The sequence below is a fragment of the Rhinoraja longicauda genome, chromosome 1 (assembly GCF_053455715.1).
Source record: "Rhinoraja longicauda isolate Sanriku21f chromosome 1, sRhiLon1.1, whole genome shotgun sequence".
In the NCBI taxonomy this organism is placed as follows: Eukaryota; Metazoa; Chordata; class Chondrichthyes; order Rajiformes; family Arhynchobatidae; genus Rhinoraja; species Rhinoraja longicauda.
In genome coordinates, this window is record NC_135953.1 from 78,798,913 (window position 1) to 78,825,541 (window position 26,629).

The 26,629-nt window shown below is 40.1% G+C and overlaps 1 protein-coding gene across 3 annotated transcripts in view; it reads right to left on the bottom strand.

Annotated features, from left to right (window-relative positions):
* Positions 1–497: 497 nt before the first annotated feature.
* The window catches only part of slit2 (slit homolog 2 (Drosophila)), a 392,618-nt gene continuing 366,486 nt past the window's right edge, over positions 498–26,629 (bottom strand). The window contains exons 29-37 of one of the 3 annotated variants that reach the window (XM_078400644.1): positions 23,041–23,134; positions 19,562–19,699; positions 18,630–18,870; positions 16,800–16,930; positions 11,799–11,953; positions 10,727–11,015; positions 5,978–6,189; positions 5,262–5,350; positions 1,557–1,783 (exon numbers count right to left, since the gene is read on the bottom strand). In XM_078400644.1, the coding sequence (XP_078256770.1) occupies positions 1,691–1,783; positions 5,262–5,350; positions 5,978–6,189; positions 10,727–11,015; positions 11,799–11,953; positions 16,800–16,930; positions 18,630–18,870; positions 19,562–19,699; positions 23,041–23,134 (1,442 nt within the window). In that variant the 3' untranslated portion in view covers positions 1,557–1,690. Of the gene's footprint in view, positions 1,784–4,164; positions 4,217–5,261; positions 5,351–5,977; positions 6,190–10,726; positions 11,016–11,798; positions 11,954–16,799; positions 16,931–18,629; positions 18,871–19,561; positions 19,700–23,040; positions 23,135–26,629 lie in introns of those variants that run through there. The other 2 variants (XM_078400635.1, XM_078400653.1) reach the window with 2 other exon arrangements.

Genomic DNA, 26,629 nt, shown 5'->3' on the forward strand with positions numbered 1-26,629 from the left:
TTGATCAGTTTACCACACCATTCAATATGTGTGAAGGTAAACTAGATTGAAATTAATATTCAATTTAAACTACATGCATTGGTGATAATATTGAAAATGGTCAACACGTATATCTCACCAAATCGAAAAAAAGGAAACCTTAATTATATTTACATAGGCATCTGTGTCTATAATGTGCGAAGAGTACAGTCCAACTAAAATTTACGATTTCTAAATCTGAGGTTTGGCAGCAACAGGTTACAGTAGAAGAACAGAGGGCTGGCATATACTTTCAATAGTCAAGAAGAGGAGACACTCCGAAGTTTACAATCAGACAGAAAGCTAAGGAACTCCGAATAATATCCTAATTTGCAACAACCTGTCCATTTTCCAGGCGATGTAGCATATGCTTTCATTTATCTTTGTCAAAGTTCAGTGTACAAGCGATTTTGGATGGGAGCAGGGAGGATGCGAGTTGCATGGTGGAAAATAAATCACTTCTATAACAAAAGTGGAGTTTGTCAAGGAGATCATTATTTCACTGGTAAACGTACAAATTCAGCAGAATTTCACAAAATATGCACTGGATCGTTACATCTGACACCGTTAGGCTGAGGTTATTTCCCAGGCTTTGTAAACCAAAGCAATGTCATTGGTCAAAAGTACAGGAGACACAACTGATCAAAAAGTTAACAAGACAATTCACCCCGAGTGGACATGCTAGAATGTTAGTTACTCTATTCCCCCCCAAATAAAAAAAACTGCAATCTTTTTTTTAACATTTTTAACATACAAAAATATGAGGACGAAATATAAATTAATATATATTAAAGATTCAAAAATGGAGTGAAAGAGAAGTTCTAGCAAAGTTAGGTACAAGTTTTTCTTGATACAATAAATACTTCTTAATGATATTTTGAATACTGCATAAACTCATTTCAAAAGAAAACCACAAAACTTTATCCAACTAAGTAATCCATACATCAATTCTCTATCTGTTGTATAGTCCCCCATTTATAGTTATATTACAAAGAATTAATACTGGAAACAAGGCTTGCTAAAACACTTTGTAAGCTTGATTATGCTAACGTATACATTATATCGGGGAAAAGAAAAACTGCTGTTCACGTAATCAAGATATAAAATGACAGCGGAAGCTCCACGTCTTCTTCATTGATGCACATTCTTGGTTTCATTTCCTGATGGCACAGTTAAATGCATGACGCTGTTTCAAAGTTGTGCAGACATCTTCTTCAGTGGCACAATCCTGCTCTCATGTCCACCAGATGTCAAATGATAGAGTTTTCTCATGCTGAGTCAGGAAAAGTCGAAATCCAGTTTGGCTTCTGACAGATACTTTTGTGTGATTTGCAACAACTTTCAGTCAAAAGGACTTGAAATGTTTTTTTGTAAATGAAGAAAATAGTCATTTTCTGATAATAAAAATAAGTCTGTTCTGTATTTTACAATATAATTCAAATATCTCCAGCACAAAAGCAACATACGTCCCACACAGTCACCAGGCGCACATTGTGTTGAAAAGGGGCGAGCGTTTGAAGCTTTTAGAATAAACAGTGTGAGCAGCCGCATTTCACAATCTTCTCTACCTCCTCCACAAATGAAGAGCCGTCAGTGCATTCAAAACTGTATTTCCGCCGCTTGCTTCTCAAGGGTCCGCAGCACTGCCCGTTGTCACATCCACCTCGGCAGTCTAACCGCGAGACCTTTTTGGTTGTCTGGCACGCGGCGTAGCCTTGCTGTTTCTGGTAGTAATCTCGGATGCGTTCCCCTCGACAGGAGATTTCTGGAAAAGAGGGTGGCAGAGCCATAATTTTTTATTTACTTTGTCGTAAATACAGCATTTTAGTTCCATGTTTACTTTCTCCAGTCATAATCACTCTTAAATCTTTAGGCCTCATTAGGTCGTGGACGAATGATTTTGATCTTGCAAGTTCAAAAGAGAAACAAAAGGTAAGATATTTGTGTCTTCTAAAACAATAAGTGAAACCTCCCATAACGAGGCTATCGTTATTATTGATCCAGATTCATAATGCAGGAAAACTAACTGCAATAGCTGGTGCAGGCACACAAGCAATTAAGCAGAGGAAGCCAGAAGCTGTAGTCACTCTGACTTTGTGGGGGTGAGGTGGAGGAGACAGCGGCACATGTTGCTGAGCCACCTGCTTCACAGCAACCCAAAACGTCACCTATACCTTTTCTCCAGAGATGCTGCCTGACCCTCTGAGTTATTCCAGCATTTTGTGTCTATCTTCCTTGTAAACCATCACCTGCAGTTCCTAACTAAACATGAAGGCCTTTAGGTCAAATTTTACAACTGACTGTGAGTTATGCCATATCTCAAGCAACCATGGGATAGACAACCCCAGGGGAATAAAACATTTTTGTCTGCAATTAGTATTACTTGCCCAGTCTTTTGACCGGCATTGAAATACTTTACGGCCGGTGGAAAGTTGCATGATTACATTGATTACATTTTGCAATCCTGACCTCTGGTGCATGAAATTTGCATGTTTGCCTGTAACCACATGGATTTCCTCTGGGAGTGCAGGTTTCCTACCATAACCCATTGTGCTGCTTGGTAGGTTAATTAATATAGAACATAGAATAGTACAATAATGGAACAGACCGTTTGGCCTACAATGACCATGCTGCACATGATGTTAGGTTAAACCAATCTCTTCTGCCTGCACGTGACCCTACTCCATTCCCAGCACATCCATGTGCCTATCTAAAAGCCTCTTAAATACCACTGTTGTTCTGCAGCAGAAAGCACCACTGCCTCCAGCACCACTGGCACTGTGTTCCAGGCACCCAGTACTCTATGTGTAAAAGAAACTTGCCCTGAACATCTCCTTTAAACTTTGCCTCTCTCAGCTTAAAGCTATGCCCTCTAGTCTTTAAACCATTGCACATTGCCCTGAGTGTAAATAAATGGTAGAATCATCAGCAGGGAGCAGTTTTGGAGTTGATGTGAATGTGAGGGAAAATAAATGGATTCATTTTGGATTCATTGCGGAAAGTTCACAAACCATCACCAGTTTTTGAAAATTAGCTTGAAATTGTTAGATTTTTTTGGATGGAATGTGTTTCTAAATTGCTTAGTAAGTTTTATGTGACTCTGTGTCACTCTTCACTGATGCTGACCACAATGTTCCAATGAGCAAAGCTGTGATTACTGCTTATCAACGTCAATGACTTGATACCCAAATTTTACACACATGGTTTATTATTTTCTCTTACTTTTCATACTTTTGATTAAATAATACTTTTTGTGATTGTATCCTCAAACCTTTTTTTAAAAACTTCTATCTTAATTTCATCTGTCGATATTAGTCTGGTCCAGTATATGCCCAGTCTATATTCTGGACACTGCTTGGAATGCTAATCGAAAATCTGTTTCTTTGTTTTTCTTTAAACTGCTATTTAAAATCCTTTATTATTAATGGTTCCTTAGCCTGTTTGACAACATCACTGTTGCAAGATGCCAGAGAATTCGTGGAACTGGCACTGGAAAAGGGAGAGCCCACGCCATGATTGCCAGATCTCAGTGGACAGTTTGCCAGATCTCAGTGGACAGTTTGCTTTGAGGCCAGCAGTGATTACTATTGTTTCACCAGAAAACAAGATCTGGGTCAATATTTCAGGACTGGCATCAATGGGGTAGGTCTCCGGCCTTAGCCATTCTTATTTAGAAGTTGAAGTATTTCTGTGTCAACATGTATCGAGAATTGTACTGCACTTCTGGACTATCAACCCCGAGGTTGTGAGTTCAAATCCTACGGTGGGAATCTCTGAAATTGAATTAAGTAGAATTGATGATCCAATACTGAAAATAACAACTATTGTTGGTTGTCTATAAGGGAACCAAATGGTTATGGTAATAACCTTGAGGAAAACAAAGCTATTATCCTATATGTTAATCCTATATTGTTAATTCCAATTGTTCATTCCAAAACACAAGATCAGTACACAGAAAGACAATAAAGACAACTTTGCCAAAATTATCCACTGCCCTCGATCAAATTGAGTGCAATGTTACCACATTTTTCATATTTGGCAACTTTCTATAGAAGTATAAGATTTATAAATTACCATAGAATTTAAAGATCACATGGAGGCTCTATCCACATTGTGGAAAATGGAATGTGGCTCCATATAATTCACCTTTGTTTAATTTTGTATAAAACTGGCAACTATTGTTCATACAATCAACTCCCTGATGAGTAAAGAAGGAATTTTGGAACCTAATATGCCCACAAATTTATGATTTTAGCTCTTTATCTCACACTTTTTCATCTCTGGACTTTGTCCAACTATCTGCCACTCTCCCCCACAACCGCCCCACCCCCCCCCCCCCCCACACCTGTATGCACCTATCACTTGCCAGGCTTTGTCCCACCCCACCACTCTTTCAGCTTTCCTCCCCCGCTACAATCCGTCTGAACAAGCGGCCCAACCCGAAGCATCACCAATCCATGTTCTCTAGGGATCTGCCTGACTAGCTGTTACTCCAGTACACTGTGCCTTATTTTATAAATCAGCAGCATCTGCAATTCCTTGTGCCCATATAAACATACCAAGTGTACTTGTGTAATTAAAAAAATACTAATAAAGTACAACTTTATTTATCAGCACACTTATTAATAGAGTCAAGTTATCAAGCAAAAATTATTTTATGCCTTGTTTGTTCCACTTGTTCAAACTCTGTTACATGTAAACCTTCATTCATTTGAGGGATCAAATTGCATAACACACGTCTCTTGAAAATTGCACTTCCAACACCCAGATTATTATATTTTGTATATGGCAAAAATCTATTCTAAGTAGAAGCTGAATACATGGTTCGTTAAATACATGATTCTTCAAAATATTAACATTATTGCTTCTAATGTACAATCAAAAATTAAAGCATAAGTCCCTTAATCCTGGAATTTTCCTGCAGTTTTTTGGATTAAAAAGGATCGATTTTGGTAACTTTATACATATTTGGTTTTATACAAAGTGTTTTCATTCATCTGGTATGAAAACATGAACTAACAAGACATGGGAATAATTGTCAGAACAATTGCTGCATGCTTTACAGTTACACCAATGGAAAAAGAAAATCATATTGTACAAGCAAAAAGGGCAGGGAAGGTGTGGGTCAGAACTACGAGGGAAATAGATTGTATTGGATTCAAACAGGTTTTCAAGAAAGAGTAACTAGGAAAAAGAGGGAGAGAGAGAGAAGAAACAATCACCCTTTTTCCCATTCGTCTCACCTGCAAGAGGTGCTGTGATTGGTCAGTTGAAGTTGAGAGGTCAGAGGTAGAGTTTGTACTAGGGTTAAGTGCAGAATCATTGGATTTGGCTGCTCAGTCCAAGAGGATATAGAAATGTTAAAAGTGAGATAAACAGCAGTGAGGTTAAAGATGAAAAAATGAACCCTACTTCAAAGAAGAGCTTTCAAATTCATTTAATGAAAGCTCATTAACATTTAAAAAATAAATTGAGGCACACAACAGTACAAAGAATTATGCTCAATATCCAGCATATTACAGCCAAATGTCATATACTGCCAATATACTGAAAAAAGGGAACAAAATATGCCATTGAAGTTCTCTTTCCCACAGAACAAAGAGCAACCATTCTGAAGCAAAATTCATCAGATTTGTGAGGTGAGGTATGTAATGATTGGATGATGAACATTTATTCTATAGGTTAGTCAGCATTTCGTACAAATAACACTCAAACTGCTTTATATTTTATAATGTACATTACCGACTTTTTGTTTGGGTGAAGAGATGTAAATGGGCACAAAAGAGTTTAAAATGCTTTCCCTCAATTGTTCTCAGATGTTTGGAGAAACTTAAATACAATGAAAGCAAGTGGCATGGCTGTCAAAAACGAAATGCAGATTGAAGTCACAGTTTCTCAGAAAGTATATGCATATCTAAGCTCTGGCATCAGAACGATATTTCCAGTGAACTGCTCATACCTTGGTCACAGTTGTCTCCAGTGTAACCACTATTACATTCGCAGGAAGGCCGGCTCAGAGCTAAAAGTCTGCATTTTCCATGTTTGCATCTGATGTTCTGACAAGGGTTAAACAGCTCCTCTTCCTCATCGCACAGCACATTTCTGAAACCCAGCTGGCACTTACAGCTGTATGAGAAGGCATTGATGGGCACACAAATGCCATTCATGCACCTGAAAACAGATTAAAATATAATGAAACAAATAACAAATATAATCAAGTGCAACTTTACACAGGCCATAAAGCATCTTTACTGTTGGGCAAGTAATATTAATTGCAGACAAAAATGGCCCATTACATGGTCGGTAGAGAAATGGCATTACTAACAGTCAGTTATAAAATTTGATCTTAAGGGCTTCATGTGTAAGAAAGGACTGCAGATGCTGGTTTACACCCCCTTAAGAATAAGGGTTAGGCCATTTAAGACTGAGATGCGGAAAAACTTTTTCACCCAGAGTATTGTGAATCTGTGGAATTCTCTGGCCTCTGCTGCCTTCTCGGAAGGCAGCAGAGGCCAATTCACCGGATGTATTCAAGAGAGAGTTGGATATAGCTCTTGGGACTAAAGGAATCATGGGATATGGGGAGAAGATAGACACAAAAAGCTGGAGTAACTCAGTGGGACAGGCAGCATCTCTGAAGAGAAGGAATGGGTGATGTTTCGGGTTGAGACCCTATGGGGAGAAAGCAGGAATGGGGTACTGATTCGGGATGATCAGCCATGATCATATTGATCGGCAGCGTTGGCTCAATAGGCCGAATGGCCTACTCCTGCACCTATTTTCTATGTTTCTATGTTTCTACATCCAAGATAGACACAAAATGCTGGAGTAACTCAGCAGGTCAAGCAGCATCTCTGGAGAAATTGAATAGGTGACGTTTCGGGTCAAGACCCTTCATCAGACTCAATCAAAAGGCCTTCTTGGTGGAAGCCCATAGACTTCACATTACAACTTCAGCATAAACTAGAGCTTGGCATACTTTAGTGATAAGCTCAACAGCACTATATGAATCCTGATGCACAATTCTGAAATACTGAGTTCTCACTATCAGCCAGACCATCAACTGAAGGTAGACCATCAACTGAAGGTAGACAGATAAAGGAATAACCTTTATTGCTACATACTTTGATAAATTTGAAGATCAAGTATATACTTTAGACTTGCTAAAAGGTAGCTTTACCACTGTTGGTTAGAATAGAAGATTAAAATATAGTTATTTCCCAGATTATTATTAGCACAAATATAAATTGAGTGATGCAATACTGACATGACAATTCCAAATAACTGCTGTTTAAAGTGATTCAAATCCCCCCCCCACTCCATTATTAGATTACATTAATCATGTATATCATTTGTTTGGATTGCTTGATTATCTTTTCAAAATTGGCTCAAAGAAACAATAACTACTGGAATTTTTTGAGGATGTAACTAGGAAAATTGACAGGGGAGAGTCAGTGGATGTGGTGTACCTCGACTTTCAGAAAGCCTTCGACAAGGTCCCACATAGGAGATTAGTGGGCAAAATTAGAGCACATGGTATTGGGGGTAGGGTACTGACATGGATAGAAAATTGGTTGACAGACAGAAAGCAAAGAGTGGGGATAAATGGGTCCCTTTCGGAATGGCAGGCAGTGACCAGCGGGGTACCGCAAGGTTCGGTGCTGGGACAGCTATTTACGATATACATTAATGACTTAGATGAAGGGATTAAAAGTACCATTAGCAAATTTGCAGATGATACTAAGCTGGGGGGTAGTGTGAATTGTGAGGAAGATGCAATAAGGCTGCAGGGTGACTTGGACAGGTTGTGTGAGTGGGCGGATACATGGCAGATGCAGTTTAATGTAGATAAGTGTGAGGTTATTCACTTTGAAAGTAAGAATAGAAAGGCAGATTATTATCTGAATGGTGTCAAGTTAGGAAGAGGGGATGTTTAACGAGATCTGGGTGTCCTAGTGCATCAGTCACTGAAAGGAAGCATGCAGGTACAGCAGGCAGTGAAGAAAGCCAATGGAATGTTGGCCTTCGTAACAAGAGGAGGTGAGTATAGGAGCAAAGAGGTCCTTCTACAGTTGTACCGGGCCCTGGTGAGACCGCACCTGGAGTACTGTGTGCAGTTTTGGTCTCTAAATTTGAGGAAGGATATTCTTGCTATTGAGGGCGTGCAGCGTAGGTTCACTAGGTTAATTCCCGGAATGGCGGGACTGTCGTATGTTGAAAGGCTGGAGCAATTAGGCTTGTATACACTGGAATTTAGAAGGATGAGGGGGGATCTTATTGAAACATATAAGATAATTAGGGGATTGGACACATTAGAGGCAGGAAACATGTTCCCAATGTTGGGGGAGTCCAGAACAAGGGCCACACTTTAAGAATAAGGGGTAGGCCATTTAGAACGGAGATGAGGAAGAACTTTTTCAGTCAGAGAGTGGTGAAGGTGTGGAATTCTCTGCCTCAGAAGGCAGTGGAGGCCAGTTCGTTGGATGCTTTCAAGAGAGAGCTGGATAGAGATTTTAAGGATAGCGGAGTGAGGGGGTATGGGGAGAAGGCAGGAACGGGGTACTGATTGAGAGTGATCAGCCACGATCGCATTGAATGGCGGTGCTGGCTCGAAGGGCTGAATGGCCTACTCCTGCACCTATTGTCTATTGTCTATTGTCTCCTGCTACCTTGATGATCAGACTAGCAATGCTCCAGAGAAATATCTTTGTTAATCCATAGCCACAATTTATTATTCATTTCTGGATCATTTGCAAAAGCATTCAATAATAGTAATTCTATTTTGAACTTTGTGATTATTTTCAGGGGCGTTCTCTGTAGATTCAAATATTGGATTTCAATCTTTGTGGTATTCTGGAGCAGCTATAATAATGATTAATGATTCCATGAAACCATAAGTAGGAATGAAAATAGGTCTTTCAGCCCCTTGAGATTACTCTGCTATTCAATAGGATTGTAGGTAATCCAACATTTTTTAAGCCTTTCCTCCATAATCATTGATTCCCTTGCAGATTAGAAATCTATCTCCGTCTTATTCTCAAACACTTTCTCTCATAGACTCACAACTTACCCAGAGAAGAAATTCTTATCCTTTTCTGTCTTAAATGAACACCCCTTATTCTGAGACATGGTCCTTGGTTTGGGATTTTTCCCAAGACAGGAAACATTCTCTTGGCAGAACATCCTCAAAAAATTCCAGAAGATTAGTCAAGCATGACTACTCTTTAGCTTTTACTGTCCTCCTTTATATTATTGGCTAGCTTACCCTCGTACCTCATCTTTTCTCCCCGTATTGCCTTTTTAGTTATCTTCTGTTGCTCTTTAAGAGTCCCAATCCTCTGGCTTCCCACTCTTCTTTGCTATGTTGTACTTCTTCTCTTTTATTTGTATGCTGTCCTTGACTTCCCTTGTCAGCCACGGTTGCCTCTTACTCCCCTTAGAATCTTTCCTCCTCTTTTGGATAAATTAATCCTGCAACTTCTGTATTATTCCCAGGAATACCTGTCATTGCTGTTCCACCATCTTCTCTGCTAGGGCCTCTTTCCAGTCTATCCTGGCCAACTCCTGCCTCATGCCACTGTAATTCCCTTTGCTATACTGTAATACTGACACTTCCGATTTTCCCTTCTCCCTCTCAATTTGTAGAGTAAAACTTATCATATTGTGATCACTGCCTCCTAATGGCTCTTTTACCTCGAGTCCCCTTATCAGATCAGGTTCATTACACAACACTAAGTCCAGAATTGCCTTCTCCCTGGTAGGCTCCAGTACAAGCTGTTCTAAGAATCCATCTTGGAGGCACTCCACAAACTCTCTTTCCTGGGGTTCATTACCAACCTGATTTTCCCAGTCTACTTGCATGTTGAAATCTCCCATAACCACCGTAGCGTTACATTTGTGACATGCCAATTTTAGCTCTTGATTCAACTTGCACCCTATGTCGAGGCTACTGTTTGGAGGCCTGTAGATAACGCCCATTAGGGTCTTTTTACCCTTACAATTCCTCATTTCTATCCATACTGATTCTACATCTCCTGATTCTATGTCAACCCTTGCAAGGGAGTGAATATCATTCCTTACTAACAGAGCGAACCCACCCCCTCTGCCCACCTGTGAATAAATACCTTCAATTTGTACCAGCATCTGCAGTTATTTTCTTATACTACTGATTCTTCTACTCTGCTTCGTAATTTTCAGTTCAAAGATTTTCATTGTATCTCACTACACTTGGGCATATGAAAATAAATTTGATCGACTTGATTTGACTTGACTTTGTGGTCTTCCTGGCTGTGTAATCTCTTATTGTGACCACCACAGTAAATGTTATCTATGTACATTTCAGCATTGCAGATGGTCCACAGCTGCAGCTTTATAATGAAGCAGAATGTCAAGACTTTCTGCAATCGGTAAATGTCAGAATTCAATAGCAAAATGTGGGAATAGCAATAGCAACGTGGGAAGAAGCATCCACCCACGAATGTTTTAGAAATATTCACACAATGCAATAGAATGTCGACTGGTTGTGCAGAATAAAGGGAACGTTACTTTGTGTGAATCCCTACATAGCGGAGGTACGCATATTGTTGCTGTAAGGTAACAAAAATAGTGACAGTTCCCTTCACCACTGGCAACAGCAATTTTGATGAACGCTAAAAGATAAATATTTAATGCATTTGTGGCCATAAACATCAAATATACAACTACTTACTTATTGCCCTGACATGGGTCATTGGTCTGCTGGTCACAAAGTGTCCCAGTCCAACCTCCCTCACATTCGCAGGTGAAGCTGAACTGGCCGATAGAGTGACAGGTGCCATGCTGGCACATCTTCTTCTGGCAGGGCTCACAGCCTGGCAGGATGCCAGTCTGCATCGGGACTTTCTTGAAATCCTGCAGCTCATTGTTGATGTACAGGTTGCGGATGCAGCCATGGAAACTGGTACCGTTCTGGGCAGGCCCTTGACGTAAAGCAGCAACGTTGGCCTTAGAGGGCATACCTAAAAAAAACAGTCAAAGCTCAGTCATTATTCTTACAAAGCACAAGTACCTCAGTGCAACACTGAAGTCACACAGCAGTACTAAAGCATATTCAAACTTGTAAGCCAAAATAAGTTCTATGGTTCATTTCCTTCAGCAATTAATTACTGAAATCATCCGTTTCCTGTTCTCATTTTAAGCCTACACTTCCCATGTATTGTCTATCCTGCATTAGAAACCTATTAGTCAACAGTCTGAGTATATAATACTCAAGTCATGACCTAAGGGGGGAATTCCCATTATGATAAAAACAGCACTAACTGGAAAATCACTCAGAAAACTGAAGCGTACCAGTCTAAAGCACAGGTGTTCTGGAAGCACCGACAGGAATGATCACTTAAACAGAAAGTTTATTTTTAAAAGGGAGAGATCACTCAATCAATGCAGGACTGTTTCTGTGCAATTGTCTTGGTATGGTTGCCTCAGATTTAAATCTGTTAATCCTTCATCATTTGCCTACAGCAAAATTATCCAGAAAATCATTCAAAAAGTGTTGTGTGGCAGAGGATTGTACTTTATTTTTGAAACACATCTCTGTAATCACTGTTTCATAACATTTGATTTCTGTTTGCTTATATGTATATTTTAGTTCAATGAAACAACCCAATATCCTGCTCCTTTTTTACATTGCGTATGGATTTTGCTTTTTGTTCGGAACTGTGAAAGATGACACAAAGCAATCGCGCAGACGGAATTTCCTCATCGCTGCAATATTTAGGTTGGATGTTGGATCCAATCCATACCTCCAATGTAGAGAGGGGAGTCTATGTTCAGTGTGGATCGTCTGGCTAGATTGTTGATGCTCTTTGGGTTTCCTCCATCAATCACCAAGCTCAACATTTGATCAGCTGCCACCAGTTCCAGACTGTGAAAGTTACCATCATTAATTGTTTCCACACTGCAGAAAAAAAAGGGGAATTAGTTAACTGGAAAATGTATATTTTATTTTGTACCAAAAATCAGGTTGATTTACTTGAATAATGATCATATGTTTGCAGTTAATCACTCATTGAAAAATGGTGTTATTTGATTTAGTTTAACACCAAAAGAATTGAGGATCAGTCACTTGAACGCAATCATCCTTTATTTGTCCTTGTCTCCATCAGCACTGCTACTGATGACAAATCCACGATCCACCTGACAGAACTGCATATATAATCCACTGCTACATATTCTGGCATGAAAAGGAAACAAGCTGCATTGTAACCTGCTTGGCAGCTGTGTTAACACATCTAAACTTTTAAATTTAAATACTTCTAAAGATGCAAAATAAAAATGGACATAGTCATTAGGTCATAAGTGATAGGAATGAAGCCATTCGACCCATCAAGTCTGCACCACCATTCAATCATGGCTGGTCTATCTCTCCCTCCTAACCTCATTCTCCTGCCTTCTTCCCCATAACCTCTGACACCCGTACCAATCAAATAGTGAAATAAACCTATGTTGCCAAAAGTCTCAACATAACTGAAAAAAGGAAGCTGAAACAGCACCCCCAAATGGGGACAGAAATTCCTCCTCTGTTGTATGTGCTAAATCTGTGATTTAATAATTACATTGAACTCCAATTCATAAAATCCATTCCTCAAAATCCAATGGAACCAGTCTTCAGACACAGAGTTCAATCCGTATTAAAATCACAGCACACACATTGAGTATTCATATCAGAGGTGAATCTCTACACAGAATCTCAAAGAGAAAATATGATAGCAGGACAGGAACCCAAAGGTAACAAGATAAAAAGCATAATTTTTATAGAAAATTTAGCTTTCTACGTTTTTCTGTAAAACTGAAATAATCTGAAACAAAACATAAAATGGCAAACTTCAGAAAGTGACGTAGTAACAGAATTGATGGAAATTAAATTTCAAACCTGAAAATCTTAAGTGTTGGTTCCTTCTCCACACATTTTTTAGTTTAGAGATACAGCATGGAAGCAGGCCATTCAGCCCCACTGAATCCATGCCGACCACCCGTTCACACTGGTTCTATGTTATCTCACTTTCTCATCCCCTCCCTACAAACTAGGGGGAATTTACAGAGGCCAATTAACTGACAAACCCGCATGTCTTTGGGGTGTGGGAAGAAACCGGAATACCCGAAGGAAACCCATGCAATCAGTGCAAACTCCAACAGACAGCACCTGAGAACAGGATGAACAAATGACCAGATGCATTGAAAAGAATACCAGTTCCAATAAAATCAACAAGGGAGAATATCTCAATTGTTTTTACTAACTGGTGATCAGTGGAAATATGAACCAGATTAAAATGGTGTATTTAATTACCCGGCTACAGTTTGGGAGATGGATGTTTTCACTTCACTCAGACTTAATGGAAGACCATTATTCATAGTAACAATTCACATAGTACTGACAAGCATTGTTCACAATGCGAACTCAGTAGCTCACTGTCAACCCTGTTCTGAATTCCCTGATAAGAAGCACAGTTTTGTGATGTGCCATTTCTATTAGAATGCAGACATCTTCATTTGCAAGATTGAAGTCTTTTCGGATCATTTAATCTGTCACCATTTTTAAAAGTTGAGTTTTACAAGGTTATTTAAGAAGAAAAGACCGTCTTGGCCTTGGGGATAATTTTAAACGTTGAGCAACATTAATGCAAAGCAAGGAGAGCTCAGCACTTCAGGCAGTATATAGAGAGAACAGGTTTATATTAATGTTTCCGGTGTGATCTCTTAATCAGAATGGGAATTTTATGTCAATGTTTCAATCCTGCCCACAGATAATGATTAATCTGCTGAGTATTTCTTTTCTTTAGTTTTTTTTTAGAATTTCCAGAATTTGGAGCACATTTGTTTTATTTAAATAAAATTCAAATTCATTCTGTTTTTTTAAATTACTTTGCCGTAATTATACATAGAAGCATTTTATCATACTTCGATAGAATGGCAATTATATTAAAAACTCACTGTAATCTTCTCAGCGACTGAAGGCATGCTGGTAAATGATAAATGTTAAGAATCACAGGCTTGTCAAAGTATTCTAATTGAGTTAATTATTAGCAGTATCTTTGTGTTATGCAAGCCAACATATTGCCAGAAGGACCTGTCACAATTCTGTACATGAATGATGAATTGTCTAATTAATGCCTTATGGCAAAACATTTCTCTTTTCCCCTCTTTTGTGACTCTGCAATTAATCCTGACATTACCAGTCTTCTTTGGTTGGATGAGTTTGGATGAATTACTCGGAAGCAGCCAGCTTCAAGTTCATTGCTTGTAGCCTGTTCTTTCAGAAAGACCACTGCTACAGATTAATTTCAAACTGAATTGTCAAAATTAGATTTTGCTCATAAAAGAGTAATAAAATATTTAAGTTATATTCCTACTCATTTTACAAACTAGCAGCTAGCTCTAATTGTTTCCATTCCCCTGGTCTTATTGAGGTTTTGTACTAATCAGAGTTGGCTACCATTACTTTGAACTAGCTACATTGGGTGAATGAGTTTGCATTGATTATGTTGCTGAATAGGTATGGATGGGCAGATATCAATTGAACACCACATCACCTTCAACTGTGATTACATGCCCCCTTCTGAAAGTTGAACTGCTTCCAAAGCCCATGGGTTAACAATGACTGCTAAAGTATTGCCGCCAATCATGAAAGCAGAAAGTGCAAACTATCTTTCAGGAGAGGAAGGAAGGGAGAGGCGAGAAAAAAATAAATTGTTTTCTTGTCTCCTTGATAGACACAAAATACTGGAGTTACTCAGCGGGTCTGGCAGCGTCTCTGGAGTAAAAGAATAGATGATGTTTCAGGTCGAGACCCTTCTTCAGACTGAGAGTCAGGGGAGAGAACTTCTTCAAAGTAGGCATACCTTGTAGAGATTTCACAGTGGAGCAGACAAAATGTGAAGGAAGGAACTTGACAGAATGTGCTTCATTGGAGCTACTGCTTTAGATGGAGACTCACCATCTAAATATTGGACATTTAATTTGTCAACTGAGTTAAGTAAACTCCCAAACCACAAATTGGATCAATTATTGCAAACCACTTCTCTGCAATAGGCATCAATACAAATAGACTGAACTATTGAAATACTTTAACCAAGCATTAAAATGTGACTTCCTGTGAAGTGAACTAATAGGTTCCCAGACAATCAAGAATCCTACATGTGTGTGTGCACACCCACAGTCATACACAAGAACCCAAGAAAACAGAAGCTGGATAAAGCCAGCTGACCCCTCGAGCTTGCTGCACTTTTCAATATAATCACGGCTATTCCGCCTGAGGGCACAACCTCTCTTCTGTGTCGGTTCCACACAGCCGTCCATGCCCTAATCATTCAACGACCCACCCACCCCTTCTCTTTAAATCATTTCTGACTTTATCTCCCGTTTCTCAATGTGTACAAAATAGTCCACTTGCAGTGTTTGAAAAGATTTGCTATAACTACAAAATGAATACAACAGTTGTAAATACAGCAGAATAAATAATTCATCCGAGTATCACCAAATGTTATAAATGTTGGAACAAACTGATTTAGAGAAATTGCATCAATTAATTTAAGTTTCCAGAAAAACACAAATGGATTCCAGCTAGAAGATGTCAGTAAATGAATATATGAATGATGTGACAAGCTATCTAAGCAAAAAAACACATCAGTCTGCATCAAACCTAGCCTGAATCCTTCTTGGTGAGGCATTTTGTTCTAAGGCTGATCTGACTGCTATCACTCAGCATATATGTCTCCATTTGTAATACTGGATTCAGAAAGAGTTGGGAAAACAGGAACGTTTTGTGTGGCCAAAGCCTGCGTCAGACCTGCTCTGACATTCCAGGCTATAGGAGATGGGGGGCTGAGAAGTATTAGGGCAGGTCCCACCTTGGATAATGTCAACCAAGAAACTGGGGAATTGGCTGACACCCAAGCACAACTACTATCCATTTTCTGCTGGATTCCACTGGACTGATGCTGGAGCTTTCAATAGGAACACAGCTGAAGTTAAAGTAACATTTAGTGCCTTACATTAATCAAGCGGCAGAACACATCTGCAAAAATAAATAGAAGAACATCTGGGCATTGGCATTCCTGTCAGTGAAATATTGCTCTCACTTTTTGGAATGTGCTCAAGTCTCATGAGTAGAGAATCATTCATGTTCACTCATGATAACGCTATGATATAGTTTGTTATGCTTCACCTGATACTGCACTCCCGAAGTTAGGTTACATGGAAGTCAACACAACTTAATTTTGGAAGCAAAATAAAATGGAGTCATTGCTTTGCTACACATTGAGAGCATGCGACCGAGAACAAGTCTCTATTTCTAAAGGGTCTCCCGCAGCAGATGTCTACACGGCTCTCAATGGGCATGAAGACAACATCAAAAGTAATCCTAATCTGGTCCTTTATTCTCAGTGGTGATAGCTGATTCAGGAAATGTAGCAGTGGTTCAGTGTGGAAAGGTTGCAGTACCTTGGAAGGATGAAGTGAAGAGAAGGTTACAATGCTGCTGACATAGTTCATGTTTCATTGAGCTATTGGGTGCCTCAACTGGAAAGCAGCTCTTCACATTAATGTCTTTTACTTCCATGAAGAAAAAAATTATAACATAAATATCCTAATGTCTTTTACTTCATGAAGAAAAAAATTACAAAATAAACATCCTATTAAATATACCTTAACTACATAACCTGATTATTTTCCATGGTGCTTCTAACTTTCTTGTTTGCATAAGTTAACTTAATTTCCCAATGGTGCAGGTTACGCATATCCCTCACCTGTAAATGGCAGATGCTGGATATATACCTGTGTCATAGCTGACACGTACTCGCCCACGAAAGAGCTCCACTGCTATGTGATCATTATCACCTTTGTAAAGCAAAATGCCATTGTCTTCATCTGTAGCAACCTAGGGATTGTCAAGTGGAAAGATCAGCTTGTCGGTCTTCATCAGTATCACATCATTTAGAGACAAAAATGTAAGAAATGAGATTTCATCTTCAATTACCTTAAAAGGCATTGATAACTCTTATTCAAAAAGTACTTATCAAACATTTCATTGCTTGTTTGCCAAACATAAAATGTATGTTTTCAAGTACATGTGTAAATGGCATTATCATGCTTCAGAACGACAAGTGAAGAGTGACTGTTGTTCTGATTGAGATCGCTTTCTATTGATTTTGTTCCACAATTGATTCAATGCCTTCATGCAACTAGCTTGAAAAGTAGCAGAAAAACTTATCACTGCACTGTAAGTTGCAGTTTTATTTGGAAGCATAGTACACTTGAAATCTCTGAGCAATGGGTGTTGCAGAACCACATCTAAGCACTGTTAAACAGGTACAGAGGAACACCCAAACTGGAGAAAGCCATGTGGCTCCTCGAGTCTGTTCTGCCATTCAGTGAGATTGTGGTTGTTCAGCATCATAGTTCTGCCCACTGCCTTGGCTCCATATCTCTTCATTACCTTAGCTTAAATATGCCTCTCCTAGTGAGTTTGCTCAGCTTCCAAGACAGTGCACTCTTATTAAGGAGTATAAAAGTGCAACCCTCATCCACCTGCTCATCTTTTCTTGTCTGACAGACAACGCAAAACAATGAAGCACAGTGAACTGTGAGGAGAAAGTGGAGTATTCAGCTAGCCGCGACTTGAGTCCAGTTCTGGGCATCACACATTTAGGGAAGATGTGAACTCCATAGAGACAATATTGAAAGATATACTGGAATATTTCCAAATATTTCCAAAACTGCTGTTGGAAACCTGAATATGTCCATTTAATGGACTGAAGGAATGGTAACTTTGCAATGACATAAATTTCACGTATTGTTTTGATACTTCATAAATATAATGTTCAAATATTTATATTGTGAGAAGAATTATTTCACAGCGATGGCAGGCTCGCCAACAGTCTGTTTTTTCGTATTTTTATTATTTTTAGTGTGTTTTAAAAGGTTTGTGTTAATGTTCTCTGGTTTGTTTTATTTTGGGGGTGGGGGAGGGGGTCGGGGGAAACTTTCTTTGAATCTTTTACCTTGCCGGGTTGCAATTGTTTTCCGGATCATATCTCCGGTCACTCTGCAGCCTAACATCATGGAGCTGGAGGCCTTGCTCGAGACTGACTTTGAGCCCCACCGCGGGGCCATGGACTTACCATTGGAGCCTGCGATCCCTTGACTTTAACATTGAGGGGCCCGCAGTCTCGGGTAGAGACTGATGTCGGGAAGCTCCAAAGTCGCAGGAGGTTTGACCAGCCCTGACCCTGGGTCTGATCGCCTGGCGCGGGAAGCTGAGATTCCCTGATGAGGGAGCTTGATTGTCCCGACGCAGAGGGCTCGACCGCCGGCTGTGGGAGCCAAGATCGCCCCGACAATGGAAGGTTCGAGTGCCCCGACCATGGGAGAACAAAGAAATGAAGATGATTGAAATTTTTTTGCCTTCCATCAGAGTGAGGAATATGGAGAAGTCGCTGTGGTGGATGTTCATGTTAAAATTTTATTTGGGTGTCTTGTTGCTCTTGATTGGTATAACTGTATAGCAAATCAAATTCCTCGTATGTTACAAAACATGGCTAATAAATGACTATTACGATTATGATTAGTTTTCTTACCTGGAGAGATATATTGGGTTGCATGTGTACGTTTGGTGAAGGAATCTGTAGGTAAGAATCTCTGTTCACAAAGTTCACGCTGACTAATGTTTCACACTTGTCACCTTCATAACCAGGTAGGCATTGACAAACAGGCTCATTACCAATCTCAATGCACTGCGCTCCATTCTGGCAGTCAAAATGATCACAGGGACTGGTGCGAGGTAGAACCATGGGTGGGGACACTTCACAAAACAGACCACTGAAAGACAGTATATTTAAAAAACCTGACTTAGTGCTTCTGGATGAGGATACACTTATAAACAGTGCACACAGTTTGTCAACTACTTAAGATTGTAAGTTGTACCAACTATTAGGTGTAATGTTTAGAAAACCAAATATAAAACAAGGTTAGAAGATTATTTGGCACCTGAAAGATATGTTAAATGTATGGAATGCCTGGTTCCAGTTGCTGAAAACATTTTACTGCACATTTAGAATCAGCATGGGCAGCACAGTGGCACAGCTGGTAGAGCCGCTACCTCATAGTGTCAGAGATCCAGGTTCGATCCTGGCCTCTGGTGCTGTCCGTGTGGAGTTTGCACGTTCTCTCTGTGACTGTGTGGATCTCCTTTGGGTGCTCTGGTTTCCTCCCACATCCCAAAGACATGCTGGTCCGTAGATTAATTTGCCTCTGTAAATTGCCCCAAATATGTGGGAAAAGTGTGATAACGTAGAACTAGTGTGAACGGGTGATCAATATTTGGCATGGACTCGGTAGCCCGAAAGGCCTGTTTCCATGCTGTATATTTAAACTAAACAATGCTTGTTATGCGCAATAGAGACGCCTTGGAGGAACTATGTATCCAAATGCTTCTGTTCAATTTTCTCTACACAGATTGGTGTGTGTCACATTTTCAATTATCCGTCATATGACTCGCACCCAAGCCTACCTGTAGCCTTCTGGGCAAATGCAGGTATACCCATTGACTGCATCGATACACTCTGCACTGTTCTGACACTTGTTCTCCTGGCAGTCATCATAGTCATTGTCACAATGTTCACCGACATAGCCAGGTGTGCATTCACATCTGCAAAAGAGAAAGTAATCTCCAAAATACCAAATGCAAGTAAAATATCCATTAAAAGTTTTCTTCGAAAAGACGGCTCTGTTCTGTTCCCATGCACATGACTTTGTTTATTGAGTTTATTTTCCTAAAGAAACCAAATTACATAGAACTGGCATTCTGTAGAGTCAATAGTATCTTTTCAGGTTCATGATGGACAGAATGACTTTCATGATTCTCAGAAAACAGCCAATTTTTCCGCGGAAAGAGAAGGGAAATCAGCAGCAAGATATTGCAAGATTAACATGTTTCAGTTATTGGGAAAAATTAAAAGGTTCGATACACTCTGTTGGGAAGAGCTTCATCAAAGACCGAAAGAAATTGCAGAAGACCTACCCAGACCATCACGCAAACCAGCCTCCCTTTCATTGACTCCATCTACATTTCACATTGCATCGACAATGCTGCCAGTACAATTAAGGAACAGTCTCAACCCAGTCAATCCCTCTTCTCCCGGAAGACTTCAATGTTATATCTTTCCTAATGTTGTACCCTTTATCCTTTAGCTGTGCATGGCCTGATTGTATAGTCTGAAGAAGGGTGTCGACCCGAAACATCACCCATTCCTACTCTCCAGAGATGCTGCCTGTCCCGTTGAGTTACTCCAGCACTTTTTTGTCTACCTTCCAATGGATAATCTTAGTTTGACTGGATTGCATGCAAATCTCGGTACACGTGACTATAATAAACAAAACGTATAAAGTTTTAACTTTTAAAACATTTTCTTTCCTTCATTGGAAGGTTAGCTATATCTGCTGCGAATACAGATCAGCCTTGATGCCTGTGGTAACACATGTAATGCTGCTGGCAGTGTGCACGGTGTGTACAGCACACAACAGGACCGCATGCATTGGCGTGCAGAAGTTATTATGTGGCTGCAGGCAGAAAGGAAGTAGTACAGCAGCACCTGCCTAAAGCTGGATGCTTTCCAAACTGCAGTTTTATATCATCAGAACAGTGGAAAAGATAGGCAACTTATTTAATAAGTACACTTTTCAATAATAATAAAGATGAGGGATAGAGACTTCAACAAACGATTCAAAAAACAATTTCAATGCAGGGTTCCATTTGATATGTTGTAATTAACATTTACATTTAGAGAAATTCATTCCTGGCTAATAGTGCGAAACATTGTGACATCAGTACATTATATTGTCTCCAAAATGTATTCCATAGAATTTAAAATATATATTTTGGAGGCTGGGTACATTATCTTCATTCTACAATGTAGAGCTGTTAGCTCCACGTAGCCCAATATACAATATAGCACCACTTGGGATGAATTTCTAGGCAATGATTTGTAATCCCATATTTTCTCCAACTCTCTTGCAAAACTGAATTACATAATTATTTCATAGGTACCGGAAACCCATGAGTATTAACCTGCTCTGCAAAGGTTAAGTCCATCTTGTCCTCACCCAACAGATGAGTGTGTACTTTCCAGTGAATGTCCCCATGTAATAATTAAATTTGCCTTCCTTTTCAATCCCCTGCATACTAAGGTCAACCATACAATTTCTGACTACAGTTTCTGGATAAATCAACAAGTTTGGAACAGATTAGATTTCAAAATACAGGTATGTGAGTTCTGGGTTCTTGGTGCTATTACAAACTGTATTTTTACATCAATAAACAAAGTCATCCACAAAGGATTACTGTTATATCTATCATTGTGGTACCTCATCTTTCCTCTATTAAAACTACAGTTACATTGAAATGCATAGCAAAGCTTTCCTGGGTACATTGCAATAACCTGCAATAATGGCTTTAAAAAGTTGTTTGTTCTTGCAGCTCATATATTTTACTATATTACTTTATTTCCAAGTCATTTTAAGTGCCAATATAGCTACAGGAAAATAATTAAAGGTCATCAATTAATTTGAGACCTATATTGAACCTTAATTAGACTACACTTGATTCCCTCTTGTGGTCCCTGTGTTACAAATAGGACGTAGAGCAATGGAAAAAATGAGAATAAAATGATTTACAAAGATGATTAAAATTCTAAGAGGACAAGATAATCAGGAAAGATTGAATAGGATGTGAGTCTTTACTTTGGATATGAGAAAACTAAGAACTGGCCTGATAGAGGTTTTTTAAATTATGAAGGCCCTTGACAGGATTGACATAGGAATTATGTTTCTATTTATGTAGGTATTTGAAACAGGGCCGAACATGTCAGACAGACTAATAAATGCAGAATTGCAGAAAAATCTTTCTCACTCAGAGACTAGTGAAAATGTAAAACTTTCCCCTTCATGGAGTAATTGAAGGATGAATGTAAGGGAAATCTGGATAAGTACACGAAGTAAGAAACAGAAGGAGACATTGATGGAATTAAATTATGGAGGCCAATTTACTGGTTGTTTTCAAGAGACGGTTAGATTCAGCTCTTAGGGCTAACGGAATCAAGGGAAATGGGGAGAAAGCAGGAACGGGGTACTGATTTTGGATGATCAGCCATGATCATATTGAATGGCGGTGCTGGCTCGAAGGACCAAATGGCCTACTCCTGCATCCATTTTCTATGTTTCTCTGGACAGTAAAAGGAGCTTTTTTGTGGACACACATTGAAAGGCTGAAAACCCTGCATCTGTTCAGTAAATAGAAATTATAAAAGACAACCAAAAGACAGTATGGTTTCATAACTTGCCATAAGTTTATGAAATGAGCAGGAACACAAAGGGGTGGAAATCAGTAGGCATTGTATCTATTTTCAAGAACACAATACAATGATCAATTTAAACTTGAGATTGCTCTTTGATACGCCAATGAATCTGTAAGGTATATTTTTAATGATTGATTAAGATGAGTATACGCTCACTCCCATGTGTGAAAAAGGGTCTATTGCTTCGTGGTGGCCCCTCTGTGCCAGAATCAGTCATCAGTCAGCAGATCAGAAGTCTGCTTTACTTTACTCTCAAACTTCACACTAAGGGTGGTGGGTGTATGGAACGAACTGCCTGAGGAGGTAGTTGAGGCAGGGGGTATTGCAACGTTTAAGAAAGAATTAGATAGCTACATGGCCAAAACACAGGCAGGTGGGACTAGTGTAGATGGGACATGTTGGTCTGCGTGGGCAGGTTGGGTCAAAGGGCTATTTGACTCGATACTCAGGATTCTTTGACTGGAAGCACAAAATAACAATGATCAATCTCTACCCCAAGTTGTCTCTTCCTTTCTCCTAGCATGTAAAATGCCTGTAATTTTTTTCGATCCTTCATTTTTGCTGAAGTCAACAGAAGAATTACATGGTGACTAAAAACTGACAGGTCAGTCATCCGACAAATAATCCTTCTACGTACTTGAATCCCTTGACAGTCATGATGCATTTGGAGTCGTGCTGGCAAGCGTTCAGCTCCGGGGCACAGAAGTCCAATTTCTCCTCACATAGCTCACCTATGACAGAATGAGAAAAGGGCTACAAGTTTATCCCCCATTGTTGCAATGAGATTTAAAATAAATGATCGTGTAACAGAGGCGAGATCTAAATTACCGTGTGGAAACTATGAGTACTAAAGCTTAAGCAGAAAAAAGGCTGAGATATTCTCCATCTTTCTTAAAGCTGCTGATGGAGTTGGTGTGATGAATAGTTTCATTAGACAGAACAAAATACTGAATGTTTTTCTTTGTTGATCTTCCCTAGGTGATTCCTGATACCAGTGTGTTATTCAATCATGTGAAAAACGATGGATTGTACCAGAGCCAGACAACACCTGTACTCCCAATAGATGGGGCCGGGGCATTAGGCAGACTTGAGCTGCCAAATGTTTTCAATCTCTGCATACATACCAATGTCCTTGCTCGTTTAAAAACGAATGACTAATCAACTCAATATTCAACTAAGGAAAGCCATACAAGTGCCTGCTTTACTTGCATTATTTACATCACCTTGTGAATTATCGCGGTACACAGATTAAGCCACTGATTCAATCAGAATAACACATGCAGATGCATTCAGCGCGCTCCCTTCCCTTCGCTGTCCTCTACACGCACACCAGGCGCCTGTGCCTTTGAAATGACTTCCTCGCAAACACTTGTAAACTTATCAAACAGCACTTCGTTCAATGCCACTGGTTTAATCTATATTCTTTTCATGCAATTGAGTCTAAGTGATCTATGAAGGTCACAGTAAGTAAAGAATTGCTGAGAGCGATTATTCCATGCATGCCGCTCCTAAACCCACCCCAAGGGAACATTTCCCCTGAATCTGCATCTTAAAGTCTATCTCAGGTCTGCCTGATGCTGACATTGAATTTAGACGTAGGTGCAGTAAAGGAACGTTCTTAAATAGTCCATTCCACATCAAGGATGACCTGCTTCCTGTACAATTTTATGGATTCAGTTGCGGTTGATGAGGCCAACTTGGGATCTGATGGTTTGTCCGTGGGTGGGGTAGACAGTGATGGATGGCATGGGAGGAGTTGTTTAGTTCTCTGCTCCTTCAACCATTTTTATTTGGCCTTCACCTACCCCCACTAAAGAGAAGCCCCTTCTTTCTTTTGAGTGACCAGCTGAAGAAGGTGTTATATTTTAAGGAAGTTCTGGCAACATCCATGAAGTGTTTTCTTTACTTTTAGACACAATGTCAATACAGTCAGGTGTCGGGCACAGGGATGATGAAGCTTGCCCATCTGGGCGGGGTAAGTTGGATTAGATCCTCAATGACGCCGATGTTGGCCTGGGAGAGGATGCTGACATCTATTCACATGCCCTGCTCTGGATTGGAAAGATTTTGAGGCAATAATATTGGTGTCACCTCTCAACAGTAAAAATCAGAATGGACCAGTTTCACTTTTATGAATATCAAATATGACTGGGGCCCAAGAATGTTAAGTTATTTCCAATGTATTTGTATTTGCAATGCAAACCTTGCTTGATATCTCGGAAAGATAACAGACTGAGAATCCCCTCGTTAACATTTCTAGCATTGGCAGTGGCAGCTTATTTTTGCTTAACCCCTTTTGTATTCTCGTTATGGATGTGACTCTACCTTTCTATTTCAATTTGTTTCCTTTTTACTATTCCTCTCCAATTGTTGCTTTTTAAACCAATTGTGATCTTGGCAAATTTGGTCCACACACACTCATCGACATTCCCTCTGTATTGATTCTGCTCCTGACTATGTATGGGATGAGGGAATAGATGGGGTAAATGCAGAACCTTTAACCCAGAGGAGGGGAATCAAGAACCTGGGGACATACCGTAGGTTTAAGGTGAGAAGAGTAAGTTTGCATCTTTTTCACACAGTGGGTGGTGGGTATATGGAACAAGCTGCCAGAGGAGGTATTTGAAGCAGGTACAATAGCAACATTTAAAATACATTTGGGCAGGAACATGGATAGGAAAGGTTTAGAGGGATATGGGCCAAACATGGGCAGGTGGGACCAGTACAGATGGGGCATCCTTGTTAGCATGGGCAAGTTGGGCTGAAGGGCATGTTTCAGTGCTGTATGCCTCTAAGACTATAAACATAACAACATAAAGCATGCTTGTTCACTCACTTTTTGTGATGAAGGGTGCTTCTCATGGAACGCTGATACTGTTTCCCAGTCCCTGATGCTGCCAGATGTGCTGAATGTTTCAAGCATGCTGGTGAGGTTGGTTTCTGTGCACTAATGCGCTCAGGCCAACTGGAAGTGTCTGTTTCCAGCAGGCAGCTAGCTAGAGTTCATTGAAAAATCATGCTCTCCTGCACGTGGCTGTACCTTTCTGTTTCAATTTGTTTCCTTTTTTTCCTTTTTCCTCTTCAATTGTTGCTTTTTAAAGCAATTGATTAGTTTAGTTTAGAGATACAGCGCGGAAACAGGCCCTTCGGCCCACCGAGTCTGCACTGACCAGCAATCCCCGCACATTAACACTATCCTACACACACTAAGGACAATTTACATTTATACCAAGCCAATTAACCTACAAACCTGTACATCTTGGGAGTGTGGGAGGTATCCAAAGACCTCAGAGAAAACCCACGCAGGTCAGGGGGAGAACGTACAAACTCCGTACAGACAGCACCCAACCTGGGTCTCTGGTGCTGTAGGCACTGAGAGGCAGCAACTCTACCGCTGTGCCACCCTAAAATGTTATCTTGGCAAATTTGGCATGCTCCTTAGAAAGCATCCTAATCTTTTGTGGTCTGTTTGGGGAAGTGGTACATGGTGCCCTTGGCTCATGGAAGGGGATGAGAAGCTGTGGGAGGCAACAGCTGGCAGGGGTGCACTGGCTGCAGGTTGTGGTGTTGGAGAGGGAAGTTGCGGTGACCGCTGGAGGCTCTACAGCAGCCGGGTGAGCAAGCAAATGGAGCACCACCTGCAACAGCAGCACAGATCGACATTACGCCAGGCCAGGCCAACCCAACCCCTATATCATCGGCCCAGTGCCGCCAGGACACCAGGCCTTAAAGTGAGAAAATAAGAAATGCCTATCTCCTTCGGCCAAAATCAGGCTTGATTTCAGAGACTAGGGAATCAGGGGTTATGGGGAAAAAGCAGGAACGGGGTACTGATTTTGGATGATCAGCCATGATCATATTGAATGGTGGTGCTGGCTCGAAGGGCCGAACGGCCTACTCCTGCACCTATTTTTCTTTGTTTCTTTGTTTCTAGGATGACACCGGAGCATGGCAACTCTATGCATGCTGTCCTAGAAGAGGATCTACTATTATCCACTCCAATCACTCCACTCTTATACTTGTGCATGATTGCACACTTGGTATGATTTGACTGGATAGTATGCAGAACAAACCTTTTCACTGGATCTCAGCACACTTGACAATAATAAACTAAACTAAACATTTCTAAAGCGGGATGGCATCGAGGCAATATTCATAATTTATGATTCCAATGAGGAAGTATGTGCATCAAAAGAAAAATCACACCTTGTAGTTAGTTTGAGATG